The sequence below is a fragment of the Rhinolophus sinicus genome, linkage group LG10 (genome assembly GCF_036562045.2).
Source record: "Rhinolophus sinicus isolate RSC01 linkage group LG10, ASM3656204v1, whole genome shotgun sequence".
NCBI lineage: Eukaryota > Metazoa > Chordata > Mammalia > Chiroptera > Rhinolophidae > Rhinolophus > Rhinolophus sinicus.
Window position 1 is genome coordinate 108195567 of NC_133759.1, and position 26246 is coordinate 108221812.

The window sequence follows — 26246 nt, forward strand, 5'->3', positions numbered from 1 at the left end:
TGCAGGGCGGTCATCTTTCTAGTGGGGCACCTGAGTCCTGGCGGGTAAGACAGCTCCCCAGGCTTCAGGATTCCAACACGTTCTGCTTTGGAATCACCCACGGGACACAGGGTCTGGACTCAGAGACCCCTGCCAGGGCTGGTGCTTCCTTCACTCATTCATCTTCACCTTGTATCTTGAGCAGCCACACGGTGGCTGGGGGTACGGCAGTAACATGGAGACATTGTCCCTGCCCTCGTGGAGCTTCACTCTTGCTGCACTCTCCCCATGGGGGGCCACTAGCTACATGTGGCTATTTAAATGAATTAATTAAGAGATGAGTTTAGAGAGCAAGCGGGAACCCTTAGGAGGTGCTCTCAGGCTCACTACAGGCCTTAGCGGGGCCTTATTGGCGGCGCCACACCCAACATGGCTGCCGCACAGAGCAAGCCCGCGAGCGAGCGGAAACGCGTGTCGGAGGGCGCCGGAAGTTATGGGAGGCCCCGCCCCCTGCCGGGGTCTCTGTGGAGCCGCGGACGCGCTGGCTTTGAGCATCCCTGGCGGGCTAGGCGGGAGGCCCTGGCGCTGCGGCTCCCGCGCCCGCGGCTCTGCCGTCCTTGGACATGGCCAGCTCCGGAGAGGTACGGCGGCGCCTCTCTCCGCTCTCCTACCTGCCCGGCGACCCCGGCCCCGCTTTCTTTCCCATCCCGACTCTGGTCCTCCTGCGCCCTTTTCATCCCATCTCCTACCTGTTCCGTCCTTCCCGGCCCCGCGTGGTCCTTGCCACCCCGACCGTGGCATCGGCCGGGCTTTGGTCTTTCCTGGTCCGACCCTGGCCTGGGCCTGGCCACGTCTATCGTATCATGACCCTGGCCTTGCCTCATTCTCCCCTCCCCCCCACCCCCGGCCTTCACCCTGACCTGTGAAGGCACAAGCTCTCTCCCCATTCGGTTTTCCATGCCTTTCTCAGCCCTACATTCCAGGTCGCTAGAGGTCTTCCCCGCCTCTTCGCCTCCAGTTTCCAGGCTCCTCTAGGCCCCCCAGGCCCTTTTCCCTGTGCCTCTGAGGCGGTCCCCCTCCGTGACCACTTCACACCCCGTCCTCCATCTCTGAATGTTCCGTTTAAGTCCAGCCCACTTTTCTCTGAGCCTGCTTGTTGTGTGACTTGGGGGGGAAAGACATTTCACCTGCGGGACTTAGGACTTCCCCTGGAATTCCTTCCCCAACCTCCACAAACCTGGGTTCCGTAGAGAATCCCACCCTCCCTGTAAAGTAGTACAAGGTATTTTCTCTGCAGACCAGGGTGTGGGGGAATCTGGACTCTGACTGGTGTCTTCTCTATCGTTGCTTCCCGCGTACCTTTATTGGTACCTGTGTTTACATCTGGCATCCAGGACTCAGAGCCTGGCTGAGGGGCTTGCCAGTGGCTGGGGAACAGGAATGGATGGAATGGGGTTTGTGGAAGGTGGCTGGGGTTGCTGACAGCTCCTCTTCATTCAAAGTGAATTTGGCTCAGAAGTGGCCCCTGTGGCTCCTGGATTGAGGCAGAGGTTGTGGGACCCACCTATTGACTGGTGGTATGTGGAAGGGCCAGAAAGGCACAGCTCCCCTGAGGAAGAGTCCTGGGGTAGCCTGGCTACGTTAGCAGATTCTGGTTCCCTGGTCTTATGGGGTCCTGGCACAAGGGCCCCCTGTTCCTTGAAGCACCTGTTGGGGACCTGGCCAATGAGGCCTCTTGTGGCGTTGTGGGCATCTCTTGGGTTGAGAGGAGAGAGGGGAGTCTTTTTCCACCCTGGCTGTGGAGATCAAGGTCCCTTTTTTCGGGATGGTCCAATTTTTTTTTTATTGATGGAGATACAGTTCACATACTATAAGTCACACTTTTAAAGTGTACAATTCAGTGGTTTTAAAAAATACATTCACAAGGTTGTGCAATCATCCCCACTATCTGATTCCAGAGTGGGGTAATCTGATTTTGAAAGTCATTGCTGGCTTTAAAGTGCAGGTACCCAGGACTCCTCCCAGAGTTTCTGAGGAGTAGGGCTCCGTTTTTAAGAGCATTTCAAAGGATTCTGAAGCAGATGGTCCGTTGACTCACATGGTTCAGTGCCTTGCTCTTGGGCATTAAAAAGTAATCCCTGTTCATGAGCCATTCCTGGCCCAGTGAGGAGATAAGCAAACAAGCAAACCATTGCAGTTCATCTGATGAGATTGGGGTCTGGAGGGAGGGGGTGAGTTGTGTGTGTATGTTTTGGGGGGTGGATGCTAGGAGGGCTTCACTGGCGAGGGAGCATTTGAACTGAATTTCTGAGAGGAGCAGTTTCCCTTGGGTGGTGGCATGTCTGGTGGAGGGAACAGCTTTTGCAAAGGTTTGGAGGATTGAATGCTGTGTATTAGGGGACATTCCAGAAGATGCCAACTAGACAAGCAAAGACCTGAGAGGAAGTAAAGAGTGGAGAGTAAAAAGAGTGGCGACCTTAAAATTGTGTCCTTTCAGATTGTTCCTGTGATTTAAAAAATTTTTATAATGTGAAATTCCACACACTCACAAAAGAATGATGTCATGAGCCTCTGTGTGCCCACTGCCCAGTTTCATAGTTGTGAACACGTGATCAATCTTGTTTCCTCTGTCTCTCCCATTCCCCCTTGCCCCCATTATTTAGATCACATCCCAGAATCTCATCTGTTCATTCGTGAATCCTGTGACTACTTTGGGTGCCTGACTGGTAAACAGTCAGATGGTCAACATGTGGGAGGGGGATCTTTATTGGGCAGGTACTGAGGTTTCAGTATTTAATTTTGCTTCACTTAAAAAAAAAAAAGTCGGGGGGATGGGAGATGAAGGTAAGGGGGGGTCAAATATATGGTGATGGAAGGAGAACTGACACTGGGTGGTGAACACACAATGGGATTTATAGATGATGTAATACAGAATTGTACACCTGAAATCTATGTAATTTTACTAACAATTGTCACCCCAATAAATTAAAAAAAAATTAGCCACCCAAGGAACTAAAAAAAAAAAAAAAGTGAAATATTATTCATTCTGAAAAGTACATAAAACACAGAGTTTAATGAGTAGCTAAACCCTTTAACCCCGTTCCAGTTGTCATTACCTGGCTCCCATATGTGCCTGGCAAAGCTCACCTGACTCTAGGAAGTGCCTGGCCGCGATCTTTCAGGAAGCCCATCAGCCCATTTCTGGTGGTGGAGGGAAGGGCAGGTTCCACTCAGCTCTGCCCTACATATTACTTGCCTCTGACCGTGGACTACTTTTTAAAGATGGAGAATGGATTTGCCTCTGTTTCCCCAGTAGCTGAGAACACATTGTCTTCAGTGGCGGAGGGAAGCAAGTGTAAGTGTATTTCGGTGTGTGTGGAGGTGGGCATTCCCTGGGCCACATTTTTATGTCACAAATGAAGACACTTGGAGGTCTCCCCACTCCCTCCTGGAGGTCACCTCTGGTTTGCCGTTGCCTCTCCAAAGCTGCTGCCTTTCCTGGGGAACCACGCACTGACTTACACACGATGGGAACCTTGTCTCAGGAAGCCTTAATTCCAGGAAAAAGACTCAGTGGTTGCAAACTCAGCTGCTGCCTCCCAGTGTCCTGCCAATATGACCCGCTGCCTGGGCAGCTCCTCCTCCTCCAGGCCCACCCCAGCATTAGGGGCACAGCATGTGGAGAAAGCCATCTTGGGGGCTGCTGCGACTGGACAGAGGGAGCCAGGCTCAATTATTGACTTTTTTTTTTTAATTCTTGTAATTTCTAGGTGGTTTTAAGAAATTGAGTATTAGTAGTGTGGCTGGAAATTATATGATTTGGAATTTTCTGTAGCGTTTTGCCCTATATTCTCCTCACTCTGCAATGGCATTTACTTTGGTAAATATGCAGATTGGGGGTCAGGAGGGGTAAGCCTCAGGCCTCGCCCTCTTGTCCCCAGGCCCTCTCCAGTGCCAGAGCCCTGCTTGCCAAGCTTGCCTGCTAAGGACTATCTCTGTTGGCTCCTCTCCCGGGGATGGAGTCCCGTGGCCTAGGGTGGGGTCTAGGAATCAGGTTTTCAGCAGGTGCCTGGGTGATCCCAGGTGATTGGTCTGGGACATTTCTAAGTAAGGTCACGTATGGCCTGAAACACTGGACCCAGAATACAGTGACCCAGGGCTGCTGTGAACTTGGGTCTGCTGGCTGTCTTCTGCCCTTGTAAATGGTGGGAGTAGGAAGACAGGATTTGGGGCTGGTCAAATAGAAAGGGGAGTGAAGGCACGTCTGGCCTGGCTGCTGCCTCTGAGGAAGAAGGGAATGTGGGAAGGGCTGGTGCTGGTGAGCGGGTGGGAATATTCATGGGAACCCTTTCCCAGCCTGGCAAGGGCTTGGCCGGATGCAGAGCCTGTCAGGACAGGGTAGAGAGGTGTCACAGTCAGAGTTCCTGGGAACTCTGCGTGGGGGTGAGGCAGGCTCTTCCTGCCCAGACGTCACAGTTGCCATGGCAGCAGAAGGGCTTTCCAAACCTCAATGCTTCAATCCATGAAAAATATGGATGGAAAGATGCAGGCTGGAGGAGGAGGGGCTTGTAGGCAGAATCACTGGAAAAGGCAGTAGCAGTAATTCTGGGCACTCTGCTGGGAGGAGAGGTCAGAGAGGGCCCCTCTGTGAGGACGTTTCAGGAGGATCCCTTTGAGATGCGTCGGGAGATACAGGTGTTGGGATTACTCTCCCCCAGGGGCTCCCCTTAGAGCGTCCGAATTCCCTTGGCCTTGATTTGGGGATTTCGTGTCACGCTAACCGAGGTCGAGCCCTTCTCCCTCTTGGTGGGACCAGTAGGACGGAAGGCCCACATTAGGGAGGAAAACCTTTTGCAGCTGTCTACAAAAGCAACATGAAATGTGGACACCATTGGAAACGGCAACGCAGGTTTATGACCAGATGTGTGATAAATGGTGCGGCCCCTATTATTTATTACTAATCTTAAGATTTAAAAATGCCACTGGTCTAGTCGGCGCTGTTCCTTATTTGTAAGGACTTGAGAGTTTCTTTCTCAGTGGCGGTTCTTCTCGTTTTACTTGCCCTTAATGACAGCGCAGAAAAGAGCTGCGGTCCAACAGCGTTCTGAGGGTTGATAGGCAGTGACTCGTTTGTCCGCTCTGTGAGGTGAAGACCCCGTCACTGTCCCCAGTTAGTGTTGTTTCTTGATAGAACTCTCCTACCCAAGGGTTGTAAGAATACAGCTTGACATTTGGGATAGAAAGGGGTCGGGGTAGCAGCTTTCACAAACGGAGAACCTTGGCTAATGGTTCATAAGTTGAGTGTGAAACATGCCAGACTTGACCAGAGACCATGAGCAGGAAGGAAATCTCTTAATTAGAATCTTTTGCTTTTGGCGAGAGATCCTGGTGTGCAGATTGAAAAGGGGCTTTTGAAGAATGTCATGGGTTCTTGCTCTGTAGTTAAGGTTTTTGGTGAAAGCACCTTCTGACCCCTGGACTGTGGTGAGGGCTTTTCTTGGTGTTCTCTGTCTGGGGAGGCTGGGCTGAGGGCCGCCCTTGGGATCCCATCGGAATTTGGTGCCCCCCTGTTTTCAGGACATGGCTAGTGATGGCGACGCGCCCCCTGCTGCAGTCGCGGTGGCAGGCGGTGCCCACCTGCTGGGCTTCTCCGATGAGATCCTCCTGCACATCCTGAGCCACGTCCCCAGCACAGACTTGGTTCTGAACGTCCGGCGCACCTGCCGGAAGCTCGCAGAGCTGTGTCTGGACAAGAGCCTCACGCACACTGTGCTGCTGCAGACGGACTACGAGGTGAGGGCGCGTTGGGGGCTGGCACTCGTGTGTGGGGGCAGTAGATGGGCACCCAGGACACCCGGCGGCACTGGGTGGCCGAGAAGGTGGGCGGGCACTCGGAGTCCTGCCAGGGTCAGGCTCCAAGATGCATTATGTGACAGAAGCTAGGGGCCGAAAACACAGGCAGCGGCCACCTCACTTTTGGGTAGTCCCCACGCGTGGAGTGGCCAGGTCCCGTGAAAGGTGTGGGACTTTCCAGTAAAGTTAGACATCTGGCTCTCCAGTGGCACGGGGGTGGGGCAGGGCACCATCCGACACCCCCAGCAGTGTCCGTGGGTTCTGGTTGCTCTGCATCCTCGTCAACACTTGGTGTTTTCAGACTTTTAAGTTTTAGCCATTTTTATGGATGGGACGTGGTAACTCACTGTGGTTTTAACTTGCATTTCTGTGACGAAGGCTGCTGTCGATTATGTTTTCATCACGTGTACGGGCCATTTGTACATCTTCTTTTCAGAAGTGACTGTGCACGGCTTTTGCCCGTTTATGATGGCTTCCCTTTTTCTTAGTGAGTCACAGGAGCTGCGAGAGCATGCCGTCTCCTCCCGGTGGGGGCATGGAAGGCTGCGCTCACTCCCAGAGACCGGTTGGGCTTCCTGCCCATGAGGGCTCTTTCCTGTGGAGGGAGGGGCAGGTGCTCCAGCACGGGCTGCAGCATAGGTGACTTAGAGGTTTCAACTATGTGTGGCCCTCGCCTGCACAGTTCCAGGTGTGAACATTTACCTTAGAGAAATGGTCACATGCCCGAGCGTTATGGACATGGATGCTTGATGCCCTGTGGTCCGAGGGCCTTGGCTGGCAACAGCACAGTGTCCAGCTGTTGGCGACCGGTCACTGGGCCCCTGAGCAGGCCAAGCCGGGTTTCTGAGGAATATTTAATGCTGTGAAAATGTGTGTGTTATGAAGGAAAGCAGCAGCCAAAACAAGCTTCCAGGGCGTGATTCCACTGTGTGCTTGACGATGCCCCACAGAACGTGAAATGTGCCACCTCGTCCATTGAGTGTACAGTTTCGTAGCGTGAAGTACGAGCACAGTGTCGTGCAGTCACCACCACTATTTGCAAATCTTTTTCCTCGCCCTGAACGGACACCCTGGAGCCATTTAAGCACTAATTTCCCATTCCTCTTTTCCCCAACCCCTGGTAATCTCTGTTCTGTTTTCCGTTTGTGATGTTACCTTTTCTGGATATTTCATGCAAGTGGAGTCCTACAATATGTGATCTTTTGTGACTGGCTTCTTTCACTTAACATTATGTCCCCAAGGATCATCTATGTTGTAGCATGTGACAGTTTCCTTCCTTTCTGTGGCTGAATAGTATTCCGTTGTATAGATGGACCCCATTTTGTTCATTATTTGTCCGCTGACAGACGCTTGGTTGCTTCCACCTTTTGGCGATTGCGAACAGTGCTGCTATGAATATGGGGGTGCAAGTATCTGTTTGAGACCCGGTTTTCAGGTCCCTTGGGTGCACACCTAGGAGTGCAGTTACTGGGTTGTCACATGGTAACTCTGTGTTTTAGCATACTTTTCCACAGCGCCACACTGTTTTACATTCCACCCAGCTGGGGGACTCTTGCCTGCAGGCTGAAGGTAAGCGTGTGGGGAGGGAAAGGAGGCGGAGCTCCTGTCCCCGCAGGGCCCCTCCTCCCGCAGGCCGTCACGCTCCCTGATTGTCTGGGGCGAGGGTGACCCGAGGGGAGAAGGTGACGGAGACACCTGGGTGCCTGCAGCCCCTTTCCTTGCTCTCCCCACCCCACCCTGTCCTGCAGGTGAGCGAGGATAAGGTGAGGCAGCTGGTGAAGGAGATCGGCCGGGAGATCCAGCAGCTGAACCTGGCCGGCTGCTACTGGCTGCCGGGCGCCACCATCGAGCACGTGGCCCGCTGCCGCAGCCTGGTGAAGGTGAACCTCTCGGGCTGCCCCCTGACCTCCCTGCGCCTCTCCAAGATGCTGTCGGCGCTGCAGCACCTGCGCTCGCTGGCGATCGACGTGAGCCCCGGCTTCGATGCCAGCCAGCTGAGCGGTGAGTGCAAGGCCACGCTGAGCCGCGTGCAGGAGCTCAAGCAGACGCTGTTCACGCCCTCCTACGGCGTCGTGCCCTGCTGCACCAGCCTCGAGAAGCTGCTGCTGTACTTCGAGATCCTGGACCGCACGCGCGAGGGCGCCATCCTGTCCGGCCAGCTCATGGTGGGCCAGAGCAACGTGCCCCACTACCAGCACCTGCGCGTCTTCTACGCCCGCCTGGCTCCCGGCTACATCAACCAGGAGGTGGTGCGGCTGTACCTGGCGGTGCTCAGCGACCGCACGCCCGAAAACCTGCACGCCTTCCTCATCTCTGTCCCCGGCAGCTTCGCTGAGAGCGGGGCAACCAAGAACCTCCTGGACTCCATGGCCCGCAACGTGGCGCTGGATGCCCTGCAGTTGCCCAAGTCCTGGCTCAACGGCTCGTCTCTGCTGCAGCACATGAAGTTCAACAGCCCCTTCTACTTCAGCTTCAGCCGCTGCGCCCTGTCCGGCGGCCACCTGATCCAGCGCGTCATTGACGGAGGGAAGGACCTCCGCAGCCTGGCGAGCCTGAACCTCAGCGGCTGTGTCCACTGCCTGTCCCCAGACTCCCTGCTGCGCAAGGCGGAGGACGACATCGACAGTGGCATCCTGGAGACGCTGGTGACGGCCTGCAGCAACCTGCGGCACCTCAACCTCTCAGCTGCCCACCACCACAGCGCCGAGGGCCCGGGCAGGCACCTGTGCCAGCTGCTGGCCCGGCTGCGCCACCTGCGCTCCCTTTCCCTGCCCGTCTGCTCCATCGCTGACTCGGCGCCACGTGCCGACCGCGCGCCCGCCCAGCCTGCCATGCACGCCGTGCCCTGCGGCTTTGGCAAGAAGGTCCGAGTCGGCGTGCAGACGTTTCCCAGCCCCTTCTCGGGGCAGGCGGGCCCCCAGCCTTCCTCCGTGTTCTGGTCTCTGCTGAAGGACGTGCCCTTCCTGGAACGCCTCGAGCTGATCGGGTCCAACTTCTCCTCCGCCATGCCGCGCAATGAGCCCGCCATCCGCAACTCCCTGCCTCCCTGCAGCCGGGCACAGAGCGTCGGGGACTCGGAGGTGGCTGCCATCGGTCAGCTGGCCTTCCTGCGGCACCTGACGCTGGCCCAGCTGCCCAGCATTCTGACGGGCTCCGGTCTGGTCAGCATCGGCCTACAGTGCCAGCAGCTCCAGTCCCTGTCGCTGGCCAACCTGGGCATGATGGGGAAGGTGGTCTACATGTCTGCCCTCTCGGACATGCTGAAGCATTGCAAGCGGCTGAAGGACCTCAGGTGAGGGCGCCCTGGCCACTCCTCCGGCCTCGCCCAGCCCTTTGCAGTGTTTGCGGTGCTGGAAGTGAGTAGTGCAGCCTCTCTTTGGCAAGTGTTGGCATCCCTGCTGTGTGCCTGCCCAGACAAACCAGATGCAGGCCTGCCCTCCAGGGGCTGAGAGTCTTGGCGTGGGGGCTTGACAAGGGACTGTGCAGTGACGGGGCTCAGGGAGGTGTGGTTGGCAGTGCCTGGGGAGGGTGTGCAGGAGGCTGTGATGTCTGAGATCGCCCACCGTCCTCATTTTTGTGGCTGTTTGAGTGATTGCACCATACGATACGATGTGCTGCGTACGTAATCTTCAGTTGGCAGAGGGAGGGACCTGATTTCCAGGCATCCCACCTGGACTGGAGGGGCCAGGATGGAAGAGGTAGAGTGCTGGGCCCAGAGTGGGACCACACTCTACTGAGAGGTGACGGTGGCTTGGGGCCCCCTGGTAGGGCTGATCCAAGAGTGGGAGGAGGCAGAACCCATCCCAGGCTGATGACATGCGGCCATTGGCATGACGTGGGTCCCACAAAATCATGCTATGGAGTGAAGAGTATTCTCGTGAGGGCTCAGCCTTTACTTTAAAGGGTAGGTTTTCGTTAACTGGAGACATATTTGAACATCTTGACAGACCCGATCTTAAAATATTGCATCATTTCCCAGAAATTACCCAAGTGTAGTGGAGGCAGCAGACCTCAGCCCTACTAGGGCTTTGGGTTCGGGGAGGAGGTGGTGACGGGCTTAGGTCAGTTAGCTGGCTGGAGAGGCCGGCGCCGGTAGGACACTGAGACTTGTGTGTCATTATCCCCACAGTGCTTAGCGCTCACTTTGTGGCGTCACTGAGGGCCAGAGCCAAGGGCTTTCCGGCGCTGTCTGGGTAAATCCCTACAGCAGCCATGAGTCAGGGCCTGTCATCATTCCCGTTTGATGACGACGCCGTGGAGGCTCAGAGGAGGAGCTGAGGTCCACCCAGGTCAGTCTACTCCAGGGCTTGACCTTCACCCTGAATCATGAAAATGCAGAGCTCCGCTCTTCCCCTCGGAAGGCATCGCATGACAGGAAATGAACCGGATTTGAGCTGGAGCCCTCAGAGTGCTTTGCTGCTCAGAGCTCCTCTGCCAGGCCGTGTGCCGCCCTCCCTCCACTGCCCATGCGGGCATAGCAGGCACCACCCTGGCCTTCCAGTGGCAGAGCAGGTCGCATGAGCCTCAGGGTTTTCCTGCCGTGTTGGGTCAACACGCCCTGGGTTTGCAGCTTCGGTTCTCAGCCTAAGCGTCCGCAGAGCCCCGTGTCAGGAGGGGGCCATCACTTATGCTGCGTCCTGTGCACCCCAAGTACACTTGCTCTGAGAACTGGAATGCCGTTTTCAGATTCCCCTGGTTTAGAAATCTGAGTCAAAGTTAACTTAATGCAAGTTGTGAGCCCCGTTTGTTGAATAGCCATGTGTATTGTAGCTGTGTGTACCCACAAATACGGGTACTGGGTGTGGCCTCCCAGCCACTTTGGGATCTTGCTGGGAGGGGCTGTAAGATGAGACAGTGAAGCATGTGCAGGGCCTGATAGCTCAGCTGGTTAGAGCGCTGAGCTCTTAACAACAAAGTTGCTGGTTCAGTTCTCACATGGACCAGTGAACTGCACCCTCCGCAACTAGATTGAAAACAACAGCTTGAGCTTGTTGCTGAACCTCCGGCTGTTTGGCTCAGTGGTTAGAGCACTCGTAGGCGTACTCATGACACCAAGGTCTCCGGTTCGAGTCCCACATGGGCCAGTGAGAAACAACGGCTGAGCTTGGAGTTGAGCCGCCGGTGGGCGGCCCAGCTGTTTGGCTCAGTGGTTGCAGCGTGGTGTTCATAACACCAAGGTCTCCGGTTCAAGTCCCACCTGGGCCAGTGAGCTGTGCCCTCCACAACTAGATTGAAAACAACGACTTGACTTGGGGCTGAGCTGTGCCCCCCACAACTAGATTGAAAAACGACTTGACATCCTGGAAAAACACACTGTTCCCCAATATTCCCCAATTAAAAAAAACCACAACTGTGCAGGCAGAGTTGCCGTTCCCATCCCAGGGACCTTTGCAGGCCTCATCCTGCTCCAGGTGCCCTGGACCCCGGTAGAGGAGCCGCCTCCTAGCCAACACGTGGGCCTGGAGAGACCACAGACTGGGGACAAGATTTAGGCAGGAGGAGGGGGAAGAATCAGCACAGGTGACTGAGCAGGAGCCAGAGGAAAAGAGGAGCAGGTGTTCCAGAAGCTAGAGGAAGAGATGGTAGCGGCTGCTGGTTGGTGCACATGTGTTGGCTGCCAGGTGCTATTCCTGTGCTTACAGGTATTGACCCCTCTTCACCAACCCCAGTAGTGTAGATTTCATTGACCCATTTTGCAGATGAGGAAAGTGAGGCCCGGAGGTTAATGAACTTGCCCACATGACAGTTGGGAGTGTTCCCTGCCTCATGGACCACTGGGCATTGAACTGGGTAATGTAGCAGCATTTAGTGGTCACCAAGTAGTTTCTGGGGCCAGGACGTGATCCTTGTGGCCAGGGTCTTGCCCAGGAGTCGGGCTGTGCACGCAGCCTAAGTTATGTGGCTGGAAGGCCTGCGGGACACGGATAAATGGGTTTTGTAGGCTGGCCCAAGCATCTGACCGCAGCTCATAATGGTCTCTCTGCACGCCGGTCGCTGAGAACCACGTCTGATCGGGGCCAGTACTGCCTGTTCAGAACAAACACTGGTCTCTAGAACGCAGCCAAGTGGCCCCGTTCCTCTGGATCCCTGCCTTGTGTGTGCGTGTGTTGGCGGGGCCTGGAGTGAAAGGAGCAGGTGGTGCTGTCTGCGTGGGCAGGAGCTGCAGAAAAGAGATGGTTTCCACACTCAGGAGAGGCTGGCATGCGGGCAGCTCCTGCACTTCTGGTGGAATGTCCCTGAGGTGGCAGCCCTGGGGATCCCAGGCTGGCCAGCCGCTGCCACCGCTGTTCACACCCATGAGGCCCATGAATTTTGAGCTTTGTGCCAGCCAGAGCCTCAGGCTGGGAGCTGCCTCTGTGCAGCCAGGGCCGCTCCTGTGGGGAGGTGGTGTGGGGACACGTCCTGCTGGGGCCTTGCCCGCTCCAGATTCAAGGCACACCTCGGCAGTGAGAGGATTACAAGTTGGACAGAGAAGGGCACCTTCTTTCCTGAGACTGATTAAGCCCTGCCTTCTGGAGGGGGAGGGAGGAGCGTTACCCTGAGTCACCCTGAGCTGCCGGTCACTTCGGAACCAGGGCAGTGTCTGGGCGGAAGCGAGATGGCCTTTTGGAGCCAAGCCCTGGAGGCTGTCCCAAGATCGTCCCAGAGGCCTGGGTGGAAAAGTGAGGCCCTGAGAGGTAGGTGGGCAAATGAGAAGGGCAGCCTCAAGCCCCTGCCTATGCCCTCAGAGCCTCAGGGAGACCAAGCCACCTCTTAGGGAGTGGGCTTTGGAGGCCAGATCTTTACTGGTTGGGAGGTTGAGGCCTGGCTGGGAGGGAGAAGGGCACGCGCCACCCCCCCGGCCCCCAAGGCAAGGCCAACCACGGGGAGACCTTTTTCTCATTCCTTACCCTAACCACAGATCCTGACGGTCTGTTCTGCCAGCCCCCCACTTGGACAAGCAGAGGGGAGGTGTGGTTGTGCCAGCCCCACCTGCCCAGACAGCTGGTGGAGTGGACAGGACAGTCCCACCAGGCCCGCCCCCGTCCCGAACACCTGTGACAGGTGGCTTCCTTCAGGGTGGGGGAATCTGGAAGTGGCTGGCCGGTTGGAAACATGTTCCAAAGTGTACGTACACAAGGTGCTTGCTCGCCCTCTGCCTACTTGGCTTGTAACCCAGGAGGCTGGCATGTCTTTTGGTAGGTAGCGCAGACCTGTATCGCCACCTAGTGACTGAGGTGCCACAGGCCTGTCCCTGCTGCTCGTCTCTGTCACAGCCTCCTCACTTTGCAGCTCAGCAGCCCCGTTTCTGGACTTTTTGCCCCCCTCCAATTTTTCCACTTTTCAGGTCTATAAAGGGATGCTTATGTTAGGATTATTTAAAAAATTGTTTTTAAAAGGGTGAGATAGTGTGTTTAATCATTTTTTTTTTTTTATTGGGGAAGGGGAACAGGACTTTATTGGGGAACAGTGTGCACTTTCAGGCCTTTTTTCCAAGTCATGTTGTTGTCCTTTCAATCTTAGTTGTGGAGGGTTCTGTTCAGCTTCAAGTTGTTGTTCTTTCAGTCTTAGTTGTGGAGGGCGCAGTTCAGCTCCAGGTCCAGTTGCCATTGCTAGTTGCAGGGGGCGCAGCCCACCATCCCTTGCGGGACTCGAGGAATTGAACTGGCAACCTTGTGGTTGAGAGCCCACTGGCCCATGTGGGAATTGAACCGGCAGCCTTCGGAGTTAGGAGCACGGAGCTCTAACCGCCTGAGCCACCGGGCCGGCCCCTAATCATTTTCTTGAGCAAAATGAAAAACTCCCCAGCCGTAGTGGAGCGGACACTTGCTTCCTCTCCGTGGCCTTATCCCTGGTTGGGGTGAATTGGAGCCCTACACGGCCGCCTTTGCCTCTCAGGCACTGCTCTGCACTTATGACTGAACCCCCGGTTCTTCCAGGGTGAAACATTCAGTGGAGTCCACTGAGGCTTATGCTGTATGTGACGTGGGGCATTGGCTGCATGTCCCCTCTGACGGCTGTGGCTGCTCGGGCAGTTCTTTCCCAGTGTTTGTGCCCAGATATCCCTGCCGGGGGCTTCCTTCCTGCGTGCTGGTGCTGTTGGTGGGAAGTGAACGTGAGGCTTTTCAAAATCGCACCCCAGAAGGAGCCGCGTTTCTCCCACAATGTTAGCATCAGGAGCTTTCTAGAGTTTTACTTACATTTCATTAAAATAAAATTCAAACCCAGTCTCACTAGCCACATTTCGGTGACTGGCTCCCAGACGGAGGACTCAGAATAGACAGCCTGGGAGCTTCTGTTGGCTGACTGCTCTCGACAACCATGATCTTTTTCCCTCACAGGCCTGATTTTAAAGTCCCTTTTCTGGTCCTGTGACTGGTTAGTGTCCCCGGGTGTCAGGGCGATGGAGACTGGAGAACAGGGCCCATGTGGCTCTTGTTTGGGGCTGAGGGCTGGAGGGCCCCTGTTGACTGCCCCTTCCCCGTGTCCTGGTTGGGTCAGCCTCTCTCAGGGTGTCACTGTGTTTAGCACTTGGGCTCCACCTGGGGACTCATGGGGTCCTGGAAGAGGACACTGGCCCCAGAGTAGACCTGCTGCCTTTTGGGGCTAGGTGTGGGCATTCCTTGCTCACTCTGGAAGCTTCTCTCCTTTTATGGTGAAAGTCCACAGCCACAAATCACCTTCTCAGGGTCGTCCCAGAAAGTCACCAACCTGGCCTTGTCAGTTTACGGTGAGAAACTGGCCTCTCGGGGTTCCCTGCAGGTCTCGCACACAGACAGAGGTCTTGCTGGCTGTCCTGGCACACCTCGGTATGTGCGTCTGCTCCGTGGGCAGGGCCATGGCCCAGAGAGACCCATGGGGCCAGGTCTGATGCAGTGTTTCCACGGGGAGTGATTTGCATAGTACCTGGGCCTTGGGGAGTGGGGTGGCTAGATAGATTTGCTTGGCTGGACACGGGGAGACTCGGAGCGTCCCGGGAAGAGAACAGCATCACCCCAGCCAGCACGTGGCAGTGTCCCCACAGCTGGGGCTGCAACCTGGTCTCAGGGTCTGCTTGCTTGCTAGGGAAGGCGGGTCCCCACTGTGCTTGGGGGCCCTGGACCAGGAAGCCCCCCTCACTGCGCACCATCGCATTGTCCAGGAGCAGCAGGGTGCAGGACTCACACTGCCCTCTCTCCGCAGGCTGGAGCAGCCCTACTTCAGCGCCAATGCCCAGTTCTTCCAGGCGTTGAGCCAGTGCTCTGCGCTTCAGCGGCTGTGCCTCGTCTCCCGCAGTGGCACCCTGCAGCCCGATGCCGTGCTGGGCTTCATGGCCCGCTGCCTGCATGTCGTCGTGTGCCACGTGTTCACTGGGGAGTCTCTCGCCACCTGCAAGAGCCTGCAGCAGTCCCTCCTCCGAAGGTGAGTGGGCGTGGGCCCGGTGGCGCTGGGGGTGGCCGAGGCCTCGGCAGCGGCACCGTCCCCAAAGAGGTCCTGGGTGCTGTTTCTCTCTCAGGCTCCGTTGAATGCCTGACAGTTATTTCCTGGAATTGAAAACTGCCGGGCAGGGCAGAGAAGGAGTGAGAACACAGGGTTGGTTTCCATTCACAGCGCAAGCTCATCCCCCTGGGAGTTCTCTCTGTGCCATGTGGTCAACTTTCTGTGCAGCTGAAGCCCCCTTGCCCCTGACTACAAAAGTATTTTCATCTTCCCGTTTCCCATAATGTGACCTCGTGTCCCTGCAGCATAGTCATCAAAATGATGGGTGAATGATGCTGTACAGTGAGTCCACCTGGGACCTGGGAATTTCACCGTTTCCTCACTAGTCCTGTTCAGGATTCGATGCAGAACGCTTGTCAGGCTCAGCTGTTGGGCCTCCTTAGCCTTCAGTTTGTGACTGTCTCGGTCCTTCCTGGTTTTTTGGGGCCCTGACACTTTTGGAGAGCCTTGGCTGGGTATTTGGTAGAATGTGCATCAGCTTGGGTTTGTCTGATGTCCTTTTTGGCCGGCAAACCCGAGGTGACACTGTGTGCTTCTCAGTGTAGCCCGTCAGAGACACATGGTGTCCCCATGTCTCATCACTTGTGAGGTGAACCTTGATCGCTTGGTTAAGGTGGTGTCTGCCAGGTGTTTCCTGTAAAGGCACTGTTGCTCCCTTTCTGATTAATAAACGTGGGGAGATTCTTCGAGAGTCTTCAGATACCCTGTTTCTCAGACTAATTGTAGCATCGATTGGTGGAGCTAATAACAGTTTATACTTTGATGTTTGCCCAGTGATGGTTTCCTGCTTCCTTCCTCCCTTCTACGTTTGTTACTGGGAACTTCATTGGAAGAAAGACCTGTCCCTTCTCCCATTTATTTCTGTATTCATTCAGTTATTTACTTACATCAGTGTGGGCTCATGGATGTTTGTTTCATTCAGTGGGTTCATGTCACTCAGATTGTTGCAGATCCGGCCGGGAGGGTCTTCTCTCAGATAGGGTCCTGTACCTTTCAACATGCCCCTTCCTTTTTTGAGCACTTCTGTACTTTGTCACTACAGGACATTCCAGGCTCATCTTGTATTTTTCCTATCCCAGCACTGGGACCAACCGTTTCTCTAAGGAGCCCTGGTTCCTTGTATGAGAGAGTAGTATTTAGAACCAAAGTCATGGCGTGAAGTATGCTCATTGCTACTGGGGTGTCATCACCTCTAGGCCCTCTCCTGGATGGAGTAGAAAACTGATCTGTGTATGCCACACATTCACCCACACATGCCTATCTTTATTTCCGTATTATCCGTTTTCCTTTATGTTGAAAACCAGTTCACACTGACACCTCTGATTCCAACCCAGCATCACAGTGTTCCTTGTGGCCGGTCCCTTCCTGACTTGTAACTTCTCCCTCCAGCAGCGAACAGCCCGCTGTCATTATCCACAGTCTGTCCGCTGATTTGTTCAGTCCTGGCAGATGCATGAGCACTTCCAGAATTCCTGACTCCCTGCTCTGTGAGAGACAGAGCTGCTACCTGGAGGCCAGTGTTTGTGCACACGCTTTGTCTTAGCTTCGCGCCGTCCAGGCAGAACACCGCTCTCCCAAGTGGGCAGGGTTGTTCCTTGCTTCCCGCCTCCTTCAGTGTGGTCCCGTCACGCAGTCAGGCACGTGTCTTGCTGTGTAACATTCCGTTTTGCGTTCACCCCACATCCTGATTAGTTTGTTTCTTTGGTTTTTGGTTTTGTTTCGGTGTGCGAAGCTTTGCTGTGGTTCTCAGTCAGCTCTGTAAAAGGGGGTGCCTGGTGAAGTCCGCCCCTATCCCTCCTGCCGTCCCACCTCTCTCCCCACCTCATAGCACCCACCCCAGAGTCACCGGTTTCACCATTCTCTGTTATCCTTTGGACATGGCCTTACTTCATTGCCTCCCACAAATCGTAGGCAAAACCGAGCTCACCATCTGCTGCTGCAGAGACAGTAAACACATACTTGACCAAAGTTATCTGGCAACTTGTTCAGTTAATACATGAGTGGCATCTGTGTCTGCAGGAGGTCTGAACCTGGAACCGCTGCGTGTGCTGTGTATGCCTTTTGCACAGAGAAGCACGTACGTGAATATTTTCTCCTATGCCCCTCCTCATATGCGCTTTGCTTATTCACCTAATACATCTTGGAAACCATTCCTTATCAGTTCATACAGCTTTTGCTCATTCTTTTTACAGCTCTGCATTCTTTTTTTATTGTGATACATATAACAAAATTTACCATCTTAACTGTTTTTAAGTGTGCGGTGGCTTTCAGTGCGTTCACACTGGTGAGCAACCATCCCCACCGTGCGTCTCCAGCACTTCCTCATCTTCCCAAACGGAGACTCTGTCCCTATTACATACACACTCATCCCCACCCGCCTCGGCCAGCGCCTTGGAACTTCTGTTCCACTTTCTGGTTCTATGAATTGGTGCAAAGATCTTTGAATTCTAAAATGTTTGTGCCCCTGCACTTTATTTAGATTTAGGAGCAGTGGTTACTTGGCGGTAGATTTACAGACAACCCTCCCTCCCAGGGCAGCATTTCCCCTCCTTGTCCCCTGTCGAGGCCTTTGTGGAAAGTGCGCGTTCTCTGCCTGCGCTTCCTGGAAACCGGGGCCCAGCTTCCCCTAGTGAGGGTTGCCTTCCTGGAGTTGGAATCTAGGTGAGCACCAGAATTTGAATGCGGGTCAAGAGGAATGCTTCCTGGGAAGACTAGTACCCGCGCAGGTTTGGGAGTGAGGCGTTTAGATACCTCTCCTGAGGAAATGCCACGGTGCCCCCTGATGGAGGTTTGAGTGGATGCCCTCGTTTCAGCATCCTGAGAGGGTCACAGCTTCCTCTCCCAGCTTTCTGTGTCTTTGCTGGTGGGGGAGGTGACAAGGAGGAGGCCCCAGCTGTTCTCAAAATTTGGAGAAGAGCCACCAGCCAGGAGGTCTCCAGAATCATGGCCCTATCACAGCCGGCACGCTGCATGTTGGTCTGTTGTCTTTGTGGGTTGCTGCTGAATTTCCCAGAAGAAATCCTAGCTAAGGTTTTCCCCTCCCCTCCCTGGTTGTAAAAATGATGTGTCTATAATATTTCTGAAAATTTAGACTATGCATTGAGCTATTTTTAAGTGAAAGCTCCCCATGGCTCCAGCAAGCAGAGGTCACTGCGGCCCCAGCCCGGGCTGGAGCTGTCATATGGCTGCGTGGTGATGCTTTGATTTAACACTGCATCACGGATTTATTTGGTGTCAGTAAGTTAAAGCTGCAAATGGTTTTTTTTAATGCTGTTTGGTATCCATTATGTGGCAGTCACGCTGGTTTCTGTAGCCGGCCTCGCTGACTCTGGATCAGTGACTTTCCTTCACGTTAGACCTTGGTCTTCCAGCTGTGGAACCTGGGCAGAGGCTGGCTGTTGGGAGACACACCTGCTGCTCACATCGTGTCCGCGCCCCTCGGCAGCCCCTCGGCGGCCTGTTCTGTGCGATGGAGCCAATGCCCGCTGGGGGGCTCAGTTTTCAGGGGACTGTGGGAAGGGGGGTGCAGGACAGGTGGTGTGGCCAGTCCACCTTTTTGCCCGCTGGGCTGGTGGCTGGCATAGGAGACAAAGGATGTCTTTTTCGGGTGTGGCGATGAAATGCCACCATGCCCAGTTCTGCTGCTGGGAAGAGCGTTGGTTCTTCGTCACCATACGGCCCATTCAGTAGGACCCTGAGTCATGGGGCTCCAGCTTTGGGGGGCTGACAGCTCCCTGGAGGAGTGTTCTGTTGAAGGAGCCGGGCAGCTCCCTCCTGTGGTCGAGGGCCTGGGCTCTGAGACCCTGTGGGATTCTGCCACATCCCCCCTGAGGGGGTCTTCCTGCAGGGATGGGGACCAGACTTGGTTGTTGCTGGTTGTCCCGTTGTCTGTGCACATGGGAGTCTTCTCCAAAGCGGAGAACGTCCGAGGTCACTAAGCAGTTCAGGGGAGCTGTGCTTGTGACACGAGAGGGTCCGAACATCTCCCTCTGCTCGTGGGCCTTGCTCACTGATGAAGCTGCTTTGTCCTCAGAATCCTTCTCAACACCGAGCTCTCGGCCCGTCGGTCGGACTGGGCACTGGATGCCAGTCCCTGCCCCAGGCTTCTCTTTCTCACTCTTAGTTCTATCTGCAAGGTCCCTATTGGTCACACCTCTCCTTGCCTATAGCCTGCTCCTGTCCTTGTGGCCTGTCCTCATGGCCCGCGCAAGTACGCCCCCCCCCCCCATGGGCTGTGAGCTCCCTCCTCCATCCTCCTGGACTGCGCACCACCTGTCCCTTTCTTAGGGCACATAGCACTTTCCCCCGATATGGTGCTCTCTGCGTCCCCCTTCAGGTACTGAGGTTTTTGAGGGCTGGCACACAATAGCTCTTCCTTACTTGTCTCTATACCCCGAGCACAAACCAGGCCCACGGCTGGGTTGCTGGCGGCCCCGGTAGGTGCTGGTCACGGCTGATACTTGGAGGGCTGTCGATTGCTGATGCTTCGCATATGTGAGACCAGGTTACCCGATGTTGGTCTTGGGTAAGTGGATGTCCTGGGTGGAAGTTGCACCAGTCTCTCTGTCCTGTGTCCCAGCGCCTGGCACAGACCCAGGCCCATGGCAGGGACCCACTGAGCACCTGGTGCTGGCTGAGGGGCACTGGGGGTGCTCTCTGGCCCATGGTGCCGAGAGCCGGCGTGATCCCAGTGTGGCCCCCTTGTGTGCTCCCAGCCTCTGCTCTGGGCCCTACCCTGGGTTCCGGGGGGTCAGGCTAGCTTCTCTGCACCGAGTACTCCCTCTGTGCTAGCACTGTGTACTGCCTCTGTCGTTCAGACGTCACAAAAGCCCTGTGAGGTACGTGCCCTTTCCCCAGTGTACAGATGGGGAAACCGAGGCTCCGAAAGGCAGGCGAGTAGTGCAGCCAGGACCCAAGCACTGGAAGGATGGTCGTTTATGTCCAGAGGGGAGTAGAGCACCCACACCCTCCAGGGGCTATGCTGGGTGCTGCACGGTCCTGACAGGTCCACAAGCTGCAGAATCTTCCATGCTCACCAGAGCTATGTTGAGACCCAGGTATGCTGGAGCCTCTCTCCTCCAGCCTTGCTGCCGGCAGCAGGGCTGAGACGCAGCACGAGTCAGAAGGAAAGGCCCCTTGGTGTCCATCTGGTGGCCTCTGCTGCCCAGGCCTCTACGGTGCGGCCCCTGCCACAGGTCCGGGCCATCCAGCATGGCCTGCAGAAGCCTTTCATGGCTGGAGGGCAGTGCAGCGTGGCTCCGGGCAGCTGGGGCCTTAGGAAGGGCCTGTGGCCCCTGGTTAAGGCCTTGCTGCTGTGCCATGGGGTTCCAGCTGCTTTTCTGCGAGGTCCCAGCAGATGGCGCCATGGCTCGCAGTAACCAGTGCTTAACGCAGAGCAGCTAGGTTGTCTTCTCCAGGACTGCGGGCCACCAAATGGAAAGCGGGAAAAGGAAGAGGCTGGAGTTTGTCATCACTTCTTCTGATGCCTTTCTTTTTTCTCACCCTTTTCCCTGCTTCAAGCTCAGAGAATTACTGAGTGGGAGGAAGCACCGACTGCCAGCTGCCACTCACCTACCCGCTCACCTGCCTGCTGTTGAGGTGTCACCTAGTTCTCTGTGACTCAGCCCGTGGGGCTCATGTCACGTCTGCAGTCCTGTCGCTGGCAAAAGTCGCTTCTTTTCATGTCTGACCTACATGTGGCCACGTCTCAGCATCCCAATGGGTGTCGTTGCCGTCATCTCTCCTTGTGGCTGTGCCCTTTGCACGTTTGGCACCGGGACCTGCGGCTCTGGCTCTGCCGGGACCTGGGTTTGAGTCTCTGCCTCTTGTGAAGCTCTGGCCTCAGGTGGCTGCTTCCTCGGATGTCAGGTCGCCTGGCGGTGGGAGGTGCGTGTCCAGTACCAAGCACAGCGCCCTGACTGACGTTCATGCTCTTTGTTTATCTCCCGTGTCTTGACTTTGCTCTTTCACATTTAAAATTTTAAATTCCAGACCTTTCTCTGACTTCTTGTGGCAGTTAACCTTCACCAGGTTTTGGGGCAGCTTTTTTCTGCATCTTCCCCCACTTCGGGCCCTTCTGGTGGCCCTGGTGCAGGGTTTGGATTGAGAGTTTGGGGCAGTGCCACGGAGAGCAGTGACTCCTTGTGGGCACTGGAGACTCCACACCCCACATGCATTGGGTTGGAGTGTTTGCCCACACCTCCCTCCGTCCTCGGGAACAAGCTGCCCAGTGGCCAGAGCCAGCCTCTGTTTCGTTCCCCGTCTCCTAGAAACCGAGTCGTCCTGTTCCAGCCAAGTTCATAGCACACGGCCCCCCTGCTGGGCCTGCCCACCGAGGGGGCTGTGTGGCCTCTGTCGTGGGACTGCTCTTTGATTCTTCTCCATGCTGTGCCCTGAGCCACCCCTTCCGCTGTCCACTTTCCCCCAGACGTTGCCGTTGGCGAAGAGAGCCCTCCTGAGGGCATTTCACGGCTTTTCCAGTTTCCTTTGACTCTCCCCCTCCTGAAAGCTTCCTACAAGGCCTAGTGGCATCTGGGGTTGGGTGAGGGCAGTGTCAGCACGCCAGTTCTCTCTCGATCTCCTACATGGAGTGACAGCAGTGAGCTTTGGTCCATGTGGCATCCTGCTGAGGTCAGACCCACCTTACGCCCTCAGCTGGCATGACCCAAGTTCGCGTTCTGGCCTCTTCACCTACTGGTTCTGTGACTCAGCAGGTCTCTTCCCTCTCTGAGCCAAGCTTCCTGTCTATAAAGTAGCAGTATTGTCCCTGCCTCCCAGCTCTGCTGTAGCCTTCTGGTGGTGACATCACCACCGCCTCTCTGTGCCCGCCCCGGTGAACGATGCATGGGGCCCCCTGACTCTGCACCTGCCCTGGTGAACGATGCATGGGTCTCCCAGCAATCGCGTTGTGGTAGTGCCTTCTCCACACTTTGCAGATGAGGCAGCCCAGCTTTGTGAGGTGTGTGGATTGCCGTAGTTGTCCTACAAGTAAGTGACCGAGCAGGCATTGGATGCCGGCGTGGCCACCCACCACCTCTGCTGCCTCCTGACATAACCCCCAGTGCCCTGTCCCAGTGGCAGAGGCCCTGACTTGAGGCAAGTGGATGGTAGGACAGAAGAGGCTTGTCTCTGACATTTCTCTGCCTGTGGCTGGAGCCGTCTGAGGTGAGGGTGTGCTGGTTCTGACAGTGAGCACATTTCCGGGGCCCCCTCAGGGGGGCCTTGTCCCTCCTGGTTGCTGACCGCTGTCAGTCTGTCAGTCTGAGGGGCGTCGGGTCTGAGCGCGGCAAAGTCTTTTCTCGGGAACATCTCTGCAGGCAGGTTCTGCTCTTTTTAAAATTTTCATTGTGGTAAAACACTTGTAATGTAGTAGTTACCATTTTAACCATTCGTAAATGTATAACTCAGTGGCATTAAATGTTTTGTACCCATCAGCACAATCCACACCCAAAACCTCTTTGTCCCCAAAACAAACTCCACGTGCACTAAACAATATGTCCCCTTGTCCTCCCCCAGTCCCCACAGCCACCCTCCTGCTTTCTGTCTCTACAAACTTGACTCCTCTAGGGACCTCACAAAAGGGGATCCACACAGTGTTTGTCCTGTTGGGACTCGCTTATTTCACTTAGCGTAATGTCCTCAAGGTCCATCCGTGCTGTAGCGAGTGTCACAATGTCCTTTTCTTATGGTTGAATAATATTTCATTATACGGATAGACCGATTTTGTTTGTCCATTCATCTGTTGATGGATACTTACTATTTTTAGTTTATATTTTTTGTGAGTGACGTTGAATATCTGCATGTTTTAAAAGTTTATAGAAAATGAGAAACTAGGAAAGAAAAGATCTGTGAGTTATATCACAGGCAAAGGTCTGATTCTGTCAACAGCCTCCAGCTCAGTGAGGAGCAGGCATTCAGAGCAGGCAGAGGGTCCGAGGGCACCATATGGGGGCTTCAGGGGACTCCCGGCCCCAGGAGAAAACACTCAGCCTCACCCATAAGAAAAACGTGACTCGCACTTCCCTGAGACCCCACTGAGAACGATTCTGTTCCTGGGACATTCACAAGCAGGTGCTGGTCCACTCGGGCAGAAGTTGCGTGACTGCCTTTGGGGACGGTGAGTGGGGGCCGCCCGAGGGGCTCCTGGGTGCGGCTGGAGTCTGTCTAGCGGTGGGTGCTGGTCACACTGGTGTGCTCCGTCTGTGACATTCACTGCGCACGTCACACTTCAGTGTGGGGTCAACGGCAGCACCCCATCTGGCAAAAAGCACTCTGTGTAGTGGCAGGAGGGACAGGCCCTGTCCTCCACGGTGGGTGGGCTACCTCTCTGGAGGCTGAGCCAGCCACCTTTGACCCACACGTGTCCAGCCTCTAGGATCTGGCTCTACACATGAGCACATTCACGTGGTTTGTACAGTTCTGCATGGCTGTGCTGTTGGTTTTAGCAAAACATAGAAAACAACCCAGATGTCCGTCAGCAGGAGACTGGGAAAGAAATCATGAAGCATCCAGTCAGTGAGGTGCTACGAGCAAGCTCTTGATGTCTTCCACGGGGGTGTCTTTCAAGTGTGAAAAAGCAAGGTGTGTTTAAAACAAAGTGGGGGTGTAATATATTTCTTTGCTTTTATCTGCATGAAGGGTTTCTGGAAGGAGCTGAGAAATCTGTTGCCCCTTTTGGGGAGGGAAAGAGAAGGAAGCCAAGGGACGCCCCAGACCGACTCCTCTGTGTTCTGGTTTGTTTGGGAGGCGCACTTATTGGTCAGGCCTTTCTGGTCCCAAAGCCTCTCACTCACGTTACTGGCTCCAATGGTCCAGGGCCCGTGGATTTATAATCTCTTCCTTCCAAGTGGGATCTGGGGACTGTGCGAACGGCCGACACAGCATTTCAGAGCCCGGGTCCTTCCTGCCCCTGTCCCCTGTGCGAGGCCCCTGCGGGCTGTGAGGGCGGATTGTGGGGCAGAAGCTGGGCCGGCTGAATCCAGCTTGGCTCTGGGTACCCCCAGATCAGCGTCGGAGTTCTGTGAACCTTTGGTGGACGTTCCCACGTCAGCTCCAGGTTGGCTGTCATCCTCGGCCGCCATCTCCTTGGTGTCTCTTGAGCATGGTTGTTGCATTGCGGGTGGCTTTTATAAAATATCTTACTACTTTGGCTTTTCTTTAAGACCTTTATTTTGGGGGAAGAGGCTGTCAACTTTAATTTTGTTTCTGGTTTTTCAGGCAAAGAAAAACCCCCAGCAGGTGTTTCTTAGGTAAAAAAATCTTTTCTGCCTCCTGAAATGCTCAGAGAGGCATTGGATAGGTGAGTCTTTAAATATCCTTGGTGTGTGTTTAAGGGTCTCGGGTAGGACTTTTTCTTTAGTGCAGTGCATCCCTTCCAGCCATTGCAAATGGCAGAGAGTTGGTCTAACTTGTCTTAAGCTGTCTTTTTGAAAGCCCTGAGTGAATGCCCTGAGACCCGCCTTGAGGGGCTGGCCTTTCTGTCCAGATCCACGGTGACCACGTGGGGATTCGTTCCTCACGATCTCCTCTCGCCTCTCGCGGTCACTTCTTGCTGCCTCATGTGGGAGCCAGGCGGCCGAGTGTGCGGCTGCTGGGTTTCAGAACAAGTGAGCAGACCCTGTGCCCACGTGGGCTTTGTGCCTGGTCTCTGTCGGTCTTGCCTCTTTGGTCCCTAAGTGACAGCCCCGGCGAGCACAGTCCCAGGGAGGCCAGGGCTCTAATCCTCTGCTGCAGGACACACGTCCCAAACCAGCGCCGCTGCCCACGACATCATGGGGCATAGTCAAGGGCAGAGCCAGGCCTGGGGAGTGCATCAGGGGGCCGCTGTGAGCGCTGCACGCCAGCGCCTGGAGGCCGACCTGTCACTGCACAGGCCGGGCCTTTGTCCTGGTGACTCCAGGCCAGAGGCCATTAGTGATGCCATTAGCCCGTCAGCGGAGGGATCCCAAGGGGTGACCTGTCCTGCGATCAGTCACCAGCCCAACCTGGCTTCTAAACGCGGATAGCTGGAAGGAGTTTTGTTTTATTTCATCACATTTATTTACTTAAACCTCTGGATATATTTCAATCACACAAAAGCACAGAACATTATAACACATGTGCAGGTTACACAGCAGAATACAGGGAGCTCATGGCCCACAGGCGCCCGGCCCGGACAGGAGAAAGCCTCCACCATGGGCCCTGCCCTCCTCCAAGCCTGCGCTTGGGAGTGAGGGAGTTTTTCCTCTGCTTTTTCCGTCTTCCCCACTTTCTTGTCACTGACTCCAGGCTTTGCTCTGGGCGAGGCCCACCTCTGTGTGGGGACAGTGAGGGTCCAGCGAGAGTGTGGCAGGCTGAGGACCGGGCGGGGCTTTACAAAGAAAGACGCCTGGGTGTGCTGGCTGGAGCTCTGTCCTGGCCCAGGGTAATGCAGGTGCGACCTGAAGGGAAAGCCGTCAGGAGGAAGTGGGATTACTTCTGGTGGCGGCACCTCCACCCGCTGCCCGGGGCCCTTCTGTGCAGCCTCCCAGGTGCTGTTCCGGGGCCACCTGGGCAGCTGCAGCCGCCTGGGGCTGGTAGAGGAGCAGACCTGCAGCCTCGCATTCCTGGCTTTGCTGAGAAATCCGTCCCCTTCAGCAAATTGACAGCAGCTTGTTAAGCCTGGGGAGGGAGGGAGGGAGGCGCCTTTGCACGCACATCCCACATCTGAGAATATTTTGTTTCAAGTCAAGTCGGTGGCGTGGCGGGTGTGCAGGCAGGGACTTGCCTGTGAGGTTCACGGTCACAGGCATCGCTGCCGCGAGCAGAGCACCGCGCACAGACTGGAGGCATATTTCCTCAGCACCTTTATTGCCAAAACATCAAGTTTTATGAGCGCCTTTCTGGCATCTACTTTGCATGTGTCATTAATCCAGCGCTGGGGCCACGGGGAGAGGCTGCGACGGGGTTTCCTCCTTCCTGTAAGCAGGCGCTGCATG

General features: G+C 55.4%; 1 protein-coding gene across 6 annotated transcripts in view; it reads left to right on the plus strand.

Annotated features, from left to right (window-relative positions):
* Positions 1 to 459: 459 nt before the first annotated feature.
* The window catches only part of FBXL18 (F-box and leucine rich repeat protein 18), a 37048-nt gene continuing 11261 nt past the window's right edge, over positions 460 to 26246 (plus strand). Inside the window, exons 1-5 of one of the 6 annotated variants that reach the window (XM_074313965.1) lie at positions 460 to 620; positions 5557 to 5772; positions 7581 to 9124; positions 14995 to 15216; positions 18157 to 25936. In XM_074313965.1, coding sequence (XP_074170066.1) covers positions 603 to 620; positions 5557 to 5772; positions 7581 to 9124; positions 14995 to 15216; positions 18157 to 18295 — 2139 coding nt within the window. In that variant the 5' untranslated portion in view covers positions 460 to 602 and the 3' untranslated portion in view covers positions 18296 to 25936. The other 5 variants (XM_074313962.1, XM_019753651.2, XM_074313964.1 and 2 more) reach the window with 5 other exon arrangements.